At 53.6% G+C, this 12,245-nt stretch overlaps 1 protein-coding gene across 3 annotated transcripts in view; it reads left to right on the forward strand.

Moving 5' to 3' along the window:
* CA14 (carbonic anhydrase 14) overlaps nucleotides 1-10,377 on the forward strand; it is a 28,917-nt gene extending 18,540 nt beyond the window's left edge. For 2 of the 3 annotated variants that reach the window (XM_054998771.1, XM_054998780.1), the window contains exons 4-11: nucleotides 563-705; nucleotides 1,589-1,684; nucleotides 2,315-2,381; nucleotides 3,305-3,462; nucleotides 5,833-5,959; nucleotides 7,403-7,423; nucleotides 8,483-8,567; nucleotides 10,292-10,377. In XM_054998771.1, coding sequence (XP_054854746.1) covers nucleotides 563-705; nucleotides 1,589-1,684; nucleotides 2,315-2,381; nucleotides 3,305-3,462; nucleotides 5,833-5,959; nucleotides 7,403-7,423; nucleotides 8,483-8,567; nucleotides 10,292-10,361 — 767 coding nt within the window. In that variant the 3' untranslated portion in view covers nucleotides 10,362-10,377. Of the gene's footprint in view, nucleotides 1-562; nucleotides 706-1,588; nucleotides 1,685-2,314; nucleotides 2,382-3,304; nucleotides 3,463-5,832; nucleotides 5,960-7,402; nucleotides 7,424-8,482; nucleotides 8,621-10,291 lie in introns of all 3 variants that reach the window. The other variant, XM_054998791.1, reaches the window with a different exon arrangement.
* The last annotated feature ends 1,868 nt before the right edge of the window (nucleotides 10,378-12,245 follow it).

The following is a 12,245-nucleotide window of genomic DNA, read 5'->3' on the forward strand; positions in this document are numbered from 1 at the left end:
CAGCTGGGTGCCCTTGGGTCAGTCACAGCTCTCTCAGAGCTCTCTCAGCCCCACCCACCTCACAGGGTGATTGTCCCGTGAGGATAACAACACACTTTGTAAATTGCTCTGAGTGCGTGTTAAGTTGTCCTGAAGGGCAGTATATAAATCAAATGTTGTTGTTATTGTTATTGTGGAATACACCAAGTCCTACCATATGGGACTACTTCCCAAATGGACATGATCCCACGGCATACCCAGCCTGGCTCCCTACATTGCAAAGCTCTGATGATATCGCTCAAGCCAAAGCAGGTCCCCAGCATTACAGCTCCTAGCCAGTGACTTCAACGTCTGTATTGGTGCTCCTAACCTCAGGGATGGATGAGTTTCTCAGCGAGAGGCCACATTCATACCATAATCCTATTAATCTAACATGCACCTATGTTCATCTTAGCACCTTTAGATGTCCTAAACAAACAGCTGCACTCTTGGGCAGTAAAACAGATTAAGGGGTGCAATAATAAAGGCCAATGCAGCCCCCCACCCTCTGGACTAACGGCCTGCTGGCCTCTCTCTCCCGCAGTGCAGATGTCGCTGCCCCAGACGATGCGCTTGCACGGCCTGCCCAGGGTCTACTCAGCTGTCCAGCTACACTTCCATTGGGGCAGCACGAGACACACTGGGGGGTCAGAGCACCGGGTGGATGGCCAGGTCTTCCCTGCGGAGGTAAGTGGGCAGGGTGCTCCCCCCCCCCGCTCCCAATAAAAGCAGGACAAGTGCCCAGCCCAAAGTCCCTGAAATCCAGCCGCCAGGCTCCAGGAGCCAGCAGACAGGTATGTCCCTCCCCCTTTCCCCTGCACACCCTGCCCTTCCTCCCTTTCTCTACTAAGTCAAGTTTTGGTGCTACAGGGTAGCTTGGCAGAGAAATGGGGGGGGGGATCTGTCCCCTCTTGCAGCGGCAGAGACACAGATCGAGCCCTGCCTATCCCCCACCAACAGACCCGCACAGGGCAAACAAGTCCAAAGGCCCCTTGCTCAGTTCCATGCAGCTCCCTGAGCAAAGCCAGCCCCGCTTTCCTAGCCGACCTCTTCCCTTCTTGCCATTGCGCTGCAGCAAGCCTGGCAAACATCAGCAGAATGAATGCAGGTGGGGGGGGGCAACTCTGCTTTCTGGGGCTGCTCAAGCAAGACACAGGACCTGGCCAGGATTTATGCCCCGCTCGAGTTCACAGAAGGCAATGGATTAGCCAGGGCAATCTGGGACAGGGGGAATTAAGGCTGGGGCTGGGGGAGCCCCTATTCCAGAGCTGGCATGGCGGAGCACCTGAGCTGACCTGGCAGCGCGAGGCTCTTAACTGGATTAAGGTGCATGGGAAACGCCTCCAGATTCAGGAGGTTTTGGGGGCAGAGGTGTCCTGCAGCTCTCCCGGGCACTCCTCTTCCGCTGAATGGCACAGACAGCCCAGTCCTGTGGGAAGTTCTCCTGCAGAGATCCCAGGAACTTGCACAGGAGCTGTCCCAAAGATGTGTACAGGGTAGTTTTTTGGTACATCCTTTCCTCACCTGCACATGGCAGTTCTTTGGAAACCACCTTTTCTCTCTTTTTCAGCTTCACATTGTTCATTTCAACTCGGAAAAGTACGCCAACCTGAGCGAGGCGAAACACCACGCAGACGGCCTGGCTGTGCTGGGCATCTTCCTGGAGGTGAGCAGGGGCCTTGCACGTTATCCAGCGACGCCATCTTCCATCCACCACTCGAGCACTGCAGCGGCAGGCCCCGTCCCCAGGCCCTGTGCCACATTGTCCGCCAGCCCCTGAGCTTCAGGTGCCTCCATGGAGGCCAGGCCACGTTCTCCATCACAGTGGCAGCAGCCAATGCCCACGCCCCACCACGGGCAACGATTCAGCCGCCATGCAGCTGACTCGCCTGCCTCCTCAGCCAGGCTCACAAGAGTCCCTTGGCAACCAGGGTGGAGCGAGCCCAGGCCCCAGGCCACCACGGGGGCTGCTGGGGAAGCTGCAGGAGCAGCAGGGAGGAGCCAGGCAGGAGGCTGAGTGGGGCGGAGCAGGCGACTGCAGAGGCCACCCAGCCCTCCCACACAAAATCAGAAAAGTCATTTCGAAGGCTCAGGTACTTCCGCAGCCCACCCCCCACCCCGGAGTGCCGCAGCCGTTTTTGAGTCTCCTTGGATGAAACCAAAACTGCCACCGCCCCTTCCTCACTTCTCAGTGTCCATATTTGAACGGAAGCTCCACGCGCACTGGTGGTGCTACAGAAATAGCGACGTAAACATGAGAAAAAAATGCCCACCTGTCGCTTCATTTGTCTGGCAGGTTGGTAACGTGGAGAATCCTGCCTACAGCCACATCTTTGACCACTTGGAAGACATCGAGCATGCAGGTGAGACGCCCCTTGTGACCAGGAAGGGCCGGCCGGCCGGCTGCATGCGCGGGAAGGGGCTTCGAAAGGCAGAGGAGGGACCGTTGCAGTGAGGCAGAAAAGGGGCAGGAATGCGCAGGCCCTTCTGGGAACAAGAATGGTTTATTGCCGAGAGTTACGGCCGGCTGTGCAGGCAGGTCTGTTGGGGAACACCCTCCACGAGTGGCCTTTGGAATCTGTGTTCTGGGCAGGGGGGGGTTGCTTGGGACTTTATCAGGAGCTTCTCGAGAGGATGGCCACTACGGATGGGCACACCCCCTTCCTGGGTCCGTCTGCTGCTGCAGCCCCCTGACCCTGTAAAGGTGTGCAGATTTATTGTGCCAGAAGCTTTTGTGGACCAGAAGCAGCCAGGAGCCTTCTCTGGCCACGGAGACTGCGGAATCTGGCTGTCTTCGAGGTGCCACAAGATTCCTTGTTCTGTCTTCCTTGGCAATGCCCAGGCATGGGGAGGCATTCGGGGGCGTGTGTGTGTGTGAGAGAGAGAGAGGGAGAGAGAGAGAGAGAGAGAGAGAGAGAGAGAGAGAGAGAGAGAGAGAGAGAGTTTTGTGCTGATGCAGGAAACGTGGCCCAAAGAGAGCGTTTTGCATGAGCAGGGCTTGCCCCTGAGAACAGCGTCCCCAATATGCCTTTTCCTGGCGTGGCAGACATGCCACAGTGGAAAGCCATCCTTGCAGCCAGACAGAAAACCCACAGTTGCCACTGGGAAGGAAATGCACTCAGTGGGGCCTTGAGACACAAAGACTTTGCAGGGCCAAACCTTCCTGGAGGGTCCGGGCTGGGGGAAACGCAAGGGAACAAAAAATGACCGACAAAGGCAGCGGGTTTTGTCTTGGGGCGTTTCATCCTCGCTTTCTCTCCTGCTCTCTCATCCCTGGACTCGTCAGAGCAGGAAATCGTGCTCTCGCCCTTCAACGTCCGTGACCTCCTTCCTGCTCACTTGGGCCACTATTTCCGTTACAATGGTTCTCTGACGACCCCGCCGTGCTACCAGAGCGTGCTGTGGACTGTCTTCCACCAGGCTGTCCCCATCTCTGCAGCCCAGGTACATACCCCTTCAATCAGCCCTTTCCCCCCTTCGGTGGGAAATCCATCGCCGTAGAAACACAGAGCTGCCTGGAAGGGACCCCCAAGGGTCATCTAGTCCAACCCCTGCACGATGCAGAACATTCATGGCCACTCCCCCAGTGTCCCTTGCTCTATGCCCAGAGGAAGGCAAAAAACCTCCACAATCCCCCGCCAATCTGGCCTGGAGGAAAATTCCTTCCTGGCCCTGAAGTGGTGACTGGCATTGCCCTGGGCACATAAGAAAAGGCTGTGAGGGGCAGGCACTGGCTCACTCTTCCTGCCCTCCCTCTCATGATCTGCCTAAGTTCACAGAAGCAGCGTTGCTGGCAGATGGCCACCAAGCCTCTGCTTAAAAACCTTCAAAGAAGGCGACCCCCTTAGAGGAAGGCGTGGGCATCCCCCAACCCCCCCCAGGGGGAGATCGATTGCCTGGCACCTACCTTATCTTCTTCCGGGAAGTGACATCATCACGCGGGTCATGGGAATGCTCCTGCCCCCTACAGCAGCCCGATTTGGGCCGAATCACGCCCAGTTCAGCCTGAGTTGGGCTGCTGTGGCGTGCGGGAGCGTGCCACGCCGCTCGGGGGGGTATGATCTGGGAGGTGTCCCCCCCCTCGCTGGCTAGGTAAGCAGGGGCAGGGGGTGGAGGGTGGGAGCAGGGCCCCCCCTGCCCCGGGTGGGGGGATGGCATCCCTAGCCACAAAGCATGTTGCAGCCCCAGATGTCTGGACAATACTATGTGAGAAGGTTACGTTGTTTAAGAGACAGTACTACTAGAAGTAGTAGTAACAACAACAACAACATATTTATATACCGTCCTTCAGGACAACTTAATGCCCACTCGGAGCAGTTTACAAAGTATGTCATTATTATACCCACAACAAACACCCTGTGAGGTGGGTGGGGCTGAGAGAGTTCTGAGAGAGCTGTGAGTGACCCAAGGTCACCCCGCTGGCTTCAGGCAGAGGAGTGAGGAATCAAACCCAGTTCTCCAGATTAGAGTTCTGCGCTCTTAACCACTACACCAAACTGAGCGTCCCCAAGGCTTTCCCCACGGAATCCTGGGAAATGTAGTTTGGAGAGGTGCCAAGGAGTCTCTCCCAGAGATCCCGAGCCCCTGCCTCACAGGAATACCCCTGACTCTTTGGGAAGAGAGGATGGCAATTAAACCAGTTTTAGAACTCTGGTCTTGATTCCCTCAAACCTCTGCCTCTGTTTCAAGTCTTCATACTTTTTATGTATTGCTCCTTTGGACGGTCATTGAATTGAGTTTCTTCCACTGGAAAATAGTAGAGTCCAGTAGCACCTTTAAAACTAACCAACTTTATTGTAGCATAAGCTTTCAAGAACCACAGCTCTCTTTGTCCGATTTATTGTCACTGTCAGCTTTTGAGAACCACAGCTCTTTGTCAGATTTACTGTCAGCTTTCAAGAACCACAGCTCTCTTCATCAGATTTATTGTCAGCTTTCAAGAACCACAGCTCTCTTCGTCAGATGCATCATCAGCTTTTGAGAACCACAGCTCTTTTCGTCAGATGCATCGTCAGATGCGTCTAACGAAAAGAGCTGTGGTTTTTGAAAGCTTATGCTACAGTCAGGGGCGGCGCAAGGGTTTACCATGCTCGCGGCCGGCCGGCTGGCCGGGCGCGCCCGCACGCACGCGCGCGCGCACCGGCCTGCGTGATGATGTCACGAGTGACATCATCACGGGAGTGCACGCGCCGCTGCTGGCCTGATTGCTGCGGCGGGCGGCCTCCGAGCTCTCACGCTCGGTTGCCTGCGCCGCCGCAGATGCCTGCCTGCGGTGGCTGAGCCTGGCCGGGGGCTTGTGCTGGCGGCGGCAGCGGCGCGGGGTGGGAGGGGTAGGAGGCTGGTGCTTTGTGGCGCGTGCTCCCGCCCGCCGCGCCTCCTCCGGTGCTCCCTCCGGCACCCCGCGCCTGCGGCCACCGCCTACCTGGCCTCAATAGGCCCGCTGGCCCCAGCTACAGTAAAGTTGGTTAGTCTTAAAGGTGCTACTGGACTCTTTACTATTTTGCAGCTACAGACTAACACGGCTAACTCCTCTGCATTTATTTCCAATTAATAAATCCCTTTTCCCCCTGTGGCCTGGACTAGATGAGTAGACCTCCAGCAGCGTCCCAGATCACTTGGCCTAAGTCCCCCAACCCGAGAACGGTCGGCCAGGTTTTGCCGGAGTTGTCGCCCTGCAATTCAGCCAGGGCCGCTGTGGTTCCGCAGCGCACGCAGCAGAATGGGAAGTGCCGGGGATGCTTGCCCTCCCCGTGGCCCTGGGGGCGCAGGGGGACTGTTGCGACACAGGGGTGAGGTGCTTCCTTTCTCTTTCAGCTGGAGAAGCTGCAGAAATCCCTTTATGCCACGGAAGCTGACAAGAGCCCATCGCTGCCTCTCATGGATAACTTCCGGATGCCCCAAGACTTGAACCGCCGCCTGGTCCTCTCATCCTTCCCGGCGGGTCAGTGCGTCGAGGGAGGGGTGGGGTTGCGTATGAGGAGGCTAAGCGGTTTGCTTAGAACAATCCCCTTTGAGGCCTATGGTCAGGAGGAGAAAGCGACTTGACGCTCCTCACTGCTTTCTCGGGCTGAGTCAGAGGATCGGAGGTGCCCCTTTGGCCGCCGTCTTACGGCGACTGTATCAGCTTAACTGCACCCCTGCCTGCGGAATCTGGATTTCAGGTTGCAGCCTTGGAAGGTCCAGGTTGGAAGTTGTGGGGCAAAATCAGGCCTCCTGCCCTAGCAGGAGACCCCGGACAATCCAGTGAAACTTCAAGAGTTGTTAGCACGTGGTCAACTGTTGCCCTCTCCCCCACCTGGCCTTTCGCAGCTGCTTAATCTGTTGCATGTAGAAGGGGCTGCCGGTCGTTTTGCACCCTGAAAAGCTTCAGCCCCCAATTCCTGCACCTCTGGCAGGTTGGAAAGCCAACCAAGCTCCTTGGAAAGGACTGCAGCAAACCCACACGGTGACACAGTCCTCTAGTGGAGGAAGGCGGTCACACACAGTTGCTGGGAATGCCCTGCTTGAGTGGCAGCAGGTGCAGCCGAGAGCTGTATTTCCCCCATCATAAGAAATGCCACCCACACCCACAATTACTTATGGCCCCCAAGTGCTTACAGGGAAAGGCCCCTGCTGCTTCCCCATGACGCCGCAGCCCTCTGTGTTGGAGGCTCAGAGATGGCTCAGGGGACTTTGTCATTCCGTCCCCCTTGCCCCAGGGGCTTGGCTCGGGGCAGTGCCAGTCCGAAGGATGATAGACTCGGGAGGCACGGCCAAAGCCTATGCCGGAGCATATTTCCAAAACAGCATAAGGCCATTTCCACAGGAGACTTACAACAGAGGCTGTTGCAGCCAAGTTTGCAGTGCATTTTTAGGTTAAAGCCTCCAAACTCTTTCTTCTTATCCCATCTGTATTCTGCAAAACAACCCAAGGCGGTCCTGTCCCACTGGGCTTTGGGGCGACATTCCCTTTCCCATTACTGCACAGCCTCTCTGTTGCCCCTGCTGCCTGGAAACCAACAAAGCTTGTAAGTTTCTTGCGTCTCCCTCTTTGTGAACAAAAGCTGCAAAGTAGCGCATAAGTCTTGTAAACAAAAGGGACAGTCCATGTATGAGAAACACTCCGTGGAGGTAATCCTAGGCTCACCTCCCGGGAAGTAAGCGCCTCCACGGCACATCAAATAATCACATCTAGCCCCCACCCCAGCTTAGTCCAAAGAACCAGTGCTGGGCGGGCGGGCGGGCAGTGAGATTTGGTCATATGAAGTCCTCCGAATGTCCTCACCCCAGCCAAAGCCCTGGAGATTAGGCAGATTTTTTTTAACTGAAAGGGGGAGGGGAGGCATTTGTTCAAGAGCTCCGGGGAATAAATCTCTTCTTAACCCCTCCTTTTTTTCCCTTGCAGGGCCCTCTGGATATTCTGCAGGTACTGACTGACCATTTGCTCATACAGTTGGTGGCGGGGTGGGGTGGGGGAGGTTGAGATTGTGTTAGTGGTGGGGGAAGCTAAAGAGGGGCTAGAGGAGAACGTCTGGGAAGCAGGGGGGAAAGGGACAGGTGCTGGCCGATTTGGGCTGGGGAATGAGGGGGCAGGAAAAGCTTCAGAGGATCAGATTGGGGGGATGCAAGGAGGGGTGTTGGTAGGGGGGGTTGGTAGGCGGAGACTTAGCCACAGTCATACCCTAGCTATGAGTGCCGAAAGTCCTGGCAAAAACTATTCTGTCCTTTTATGAGATGCTTCAAGTTGAAGACTCTATTAAAGGGATCATTGTCTCCAGGCCTGTTGGCAACGCTAACCGCATTATTTAAAATCTTTTCATTAGAAAATATACCATTGACCAAGTCACCGATGACCACCTAGCAGGCATTACCTGTATGTTGTTATTATTATTTATTACATTTCTAACTCGCCCTTCCTGCAAACGGGCTCAGGGCGAGGTACAGCAGTTATAAAAATATAATACAAATATTAAAACAATTCATAAAACAACAGTTCATCATAAAATCAACAACAAATAACTGTCCCAGGATGGGGTCAATTCCAGATTCCTGCCCATCAACATATATATTGGAGCTTTGGCACTGAAGCCTCTATTGGCTGAGCTGCTGTGATGTCATAGAGTTTTACTGTCAATACACTGGAATGTTCACTCACATTCCAGCTGCTCAGGGAATGCTGAGAGAACTTTTCCTTAAAACCTTGCACTGACCAAAGGAAACTTTGTGGGGTTGGCTGAGGACTGCTAAGTAAACCCAAGGGGTAGGGAAGAGATGGGGCCGGCTGAAAGAAGGATGCGAGGTGGATGGAGGTGAGGCTTTCACTGGGCCCTTCCTGACTCACAGGTCTGGTGCCCCTCAGACATGAGATACATTCCCTCCAGTTTCCACCATTCTGGGGAGCCTCCTTTTCCTTCCTCTGCCTCTCCTCAAACTGCGGCACCTTTCTGGTGAATTTTGCCCCTTATGCTGCCTTCTCCTCTTCCAGGCAAGGTTGTGGCCATACTTTTCGGGGTGCTTTTGGGCTGCCTCAGCCTCTTCTTCGCTGGCTGGATTGTGGCAAAAAGAATACGGTGAGATGCAGGCGGACACGGGAAGCCAAGCAGTTCCATTCTTCCCGCAGGAGGTATCCCCCCAGCTCACCCCACTGCACTGCAAGAGAGAAGGGGGAAAGGTCTACTGGGGGTGGGGGGTGGGGGGGGCTTACATAGCAGGAATAACATGTGGGCTTGGGCTAGAATGCTGTGCTGTTGCTTAGAGGAGGATGCAGCTTGGATGTGCCCCACACTTTCAAGAATGTGGCGGGGGGGACGGGCAATGAGCTATCTCCTAAAAACTGAAGATTGCCTTCCCTGACCTCTGGAAGTGCAAGACCAACATGGGAAACTTAGAAGACGAGATGGCAAAAGCAGGGGATAGGGGAGGCCTGCTAAGAGGAAGGTAGAAACTGCCACTCCTCTCTTAATGCCAGAATTCACCCATGGAAATGGATTGGCAGGAGACTCACAACTGACAAGTGGGGGCTGACCCGTAATTATAATAAAGAGTCCAGTAGCACCTTTAAGACTAACCAACTTGATTGTAGCATAAGTTTTCGAGAAGTTTTTGCTGTGGTTCTCGAAAGCTTATGCTACAATCAAGTTGGTTAGTCTTAAAGGTGCTACTGGACTCTTTACTATTTTGCAACTACAGACTATCCTAAGCAGAGTTACTCCAGTCTAAGGCATTACAATCCCCCTCCCTCCTCCATGAATTTGACTCACCCTGGGAACGTGTTTGTAACAGAGCATGAGGCAATACGCTGGAGCGGTCAGTGTCAGGCTAGAGTCTGGGAAACCCGGGTTCAGCCACCGACCCTGCCATGGATGGTTGTTGGGTGACCTTGGGCCAGGCACCCCCACTCAGCCTAAGCTACCTCTCACGGTCCTTGTGGGGTTAAAGTGGAGGAGAGGAGAAGCAAGCAAGCAGCTTTGGATCACCTGGGGAGAAAGGGAGGGACTACAGAGGGACAGCAGCAGATTAGTGTGTGTGATATACTATCACGTTGCTTCTGGCTTCTGGCAACCCTTGAATTAACCACCTCCAGATTGAGAGCCAGTTTGGTTGTGGTGGTGAAGAGCAGCAGGACTCTAATCTGGAGAGCCAGGTTTAATTCCACCCTCCTCCACTTGAAGCCAGCTGGGTGAACTTGCGTCTGTCACAGCTCTCTCGGAGCTCTCTCAGCCCCACCCAACTCACAGGGGGATTGTTGTTGTGGGGATAATAATGGCATACTTTGTAAACCTCTCTGAGTGGGTGTTAAGTTGTCCTGAAGGGCAGTATTTAAATTGAATATTATTATCATCCTGAGCCTGGCTCGGATCTTGCAAACTGGAGGCTGTGGCTTCATTGAGACAATCTCGTTTTAGGTCTTCCTCTTTTCCTACTGTGTTCCACTTTTCCCAGCATTTTATTGTCTTTTCCAGAGTCTTCTCATGGTGTGACAATAGCCTGTTTTGTCATTTTGGGAGAATTCAGGCTTGAGTTGATCTACGACCCACTTAATTGTCTTTTTGGCTGTCCGTGGTATCCGCAAAACTCTCCTCCAGCACCACATTTCAAATGAATCCGTTCTCTTCCTGAGAGCTTTCTTCACTGTCCAACTCTCACATCAATATATAGAAATGGGGAATCCCACAGTGTGGACTATCTTGATTTTATGGCAGGTTAGGAAGGAGGTCAATCTGCAGCTTCATCATTGCGAGAAGTGCCAGGTTTCTCCTGCCGTTCTGACTTTGTCTCCCCCACCCTGAACCAGGGAGAAGAGCATTATGGACCAGAAGGGCGTCGTCTTCAAATCCTCATCGCCTCGACCAACTGCGGATTAAGAGCTCAGCTGGAGTCATGGAACCTTCTGCCCGCTTCCCTCACCTCAACGCAAGAATTATACAGACTTTTGGGTTGTGGTGGCAAATGAGAACAGCCACTGGACAGCCAACCAGCACAGCAAAATGATCTCTGCCACCAGCAATCCCTCCGTCCTCCCTTAAGAGACAGGAAACTTTGCTTTGGGGCAAACCCCAAAGCGGTGGGGAGGAGGTGAACCCCAACCACTGCCTCCCTACGGCGGGATACACTGGTGGCTCCTTAGCCCCCTTCTCCCCCCAAATGCATGCTGGGCTCCTGTTCCAGGAACGATGCTGCAAGCTAGTGGCAATCTTGTGCAAGGTACATCGCAGGGATGATGTTTGCCCTATTTAAAAGAAAGCCGGCATCTCCATCAGTATTGGCTACAATCAGCCCAGGTCTTGTAGTCAACTTGCCTTCCTCACACTGGGAATCTTACAATAAAGTCACACTTTCTCTGTAAGATAATGGGTGCAGAATTCCCCAAAGGTGGTGGTGGGGGGAGTGGGGGTAAGGCCTACTCCTGCAGCGGCCACGAGAGAGCAACCATGCCAGACGGAGATGTCCCTATGCCCTGTTGGGATCCTGCCAATCTTCACTTGTGTTCCCAATACAGTGTAGTACCGTTCTGCGGAAACTTTAATTTGGGGGATCAAAATGCACATCCAGATTTGCAAAACTTTGTCCCAGCTCCAAATGTGATCGCAAGAATGCGCTTATTTAAATAAGCAAAAGTCAGCCAATGTTAAATAAGTACACACGTGGCTGACCTGAGAAACCACATTGGATCTAGATCCAAAGGAGTTAGCCGTGTTAGTCTGTAGTCACAAAATAGTAAAGAGTCCAGTTGTCCCTTTAAGACTAACCAACTTTTTTGTAGCATAAGCTTTCGAGAACCACAGCTCTCTTCGTCAGATGCATTGACAGTTTTCGAGAACCACAGCTCTCTTCATCAGATGCACTGACAGTTTTCGAGAACCACAGCTCTCTTCGTCAGATGCATCTGACAATGCATCTGACGAAGAGAGCTGTGGTTCTCAAAAGCTGTCGCTGCATCTGACAAAGAAAGCTATGGTTCTCTAAAGCTTATGCTACAATAAAGTTGGTTCATCTTAAAGGTGCTACTGGACTCTTTACCACATTGGATCTGTGTCCATTCACACATTCAATATATGGCTCCTTTTAAACCCCAAGGAAGGGGGCTCACATGTTCTCATCCAGACAAGCTTTCTGATTAACAGTTTGGGAGAGGGGATCTATGCAGAGGTGCAAAACCAGCCCCACTGCAGCAAGTGACGTTCTGGGAGCAGCTGCCTTCATCTCCCCCTTCGAAGATGGAGCCCCCCCAGACATACTTTGGCCTAGCAGTTGCATTCAGATGCTGCGTGCCTTTGAAGGCTTTCTTCCCTTGCAGGTTGGCCTCAACCGGGCTTCCCTTTGTTCAGTGTTCTTTTCTTGCTTGGGATTACTGCTGGGAGAGGGGAATGTCAAGACCGGTTAGCTTCGGCAGCTGAAACTCATGAGCTTCGGTAATCTCTTTAAGGAGGAAAAAAAATCCCATAAAGAGTTTCTTTTCCTAAGTCCCAAAGTGGTATATTTCTCCTGTGCTCCGGGAACCCTTTCTCCCACTGGCGGTCAAAGTCCTGCACCCCAAAGAGGACCCTGGGCACATTTGGGGGCACCTACTGGGTTTGCCAAGGGCCTCAGCTCGACCTTATGCCAGAAGAACCGCCCCCCACTCAGTTCCCTAGGAAGCCCACCCCAAAGCCAATATCCTAAAGGATAAAGCGTGCTTGAAGGAAGCCATGCAAGCAGGGGGGAGAGGGCAGGAGGAAGAAGGAAGGCAGAGCCCCACGAGTTCTGCC

Source organism: Eublepharis macularius, chromosome 1 (genome assembly GCF_028583425.1).
Source record: "Eublepharis macularius isolate TG4126 chromosome 1, MPM_Emac_v1.0, whole genome shotgun sequence".
NCBI lineage: Eukaryota > Metazoa > Chordata > Lepidosauria > Squamata > Eublepharidae > Eublepharis > Eublepharis macularius.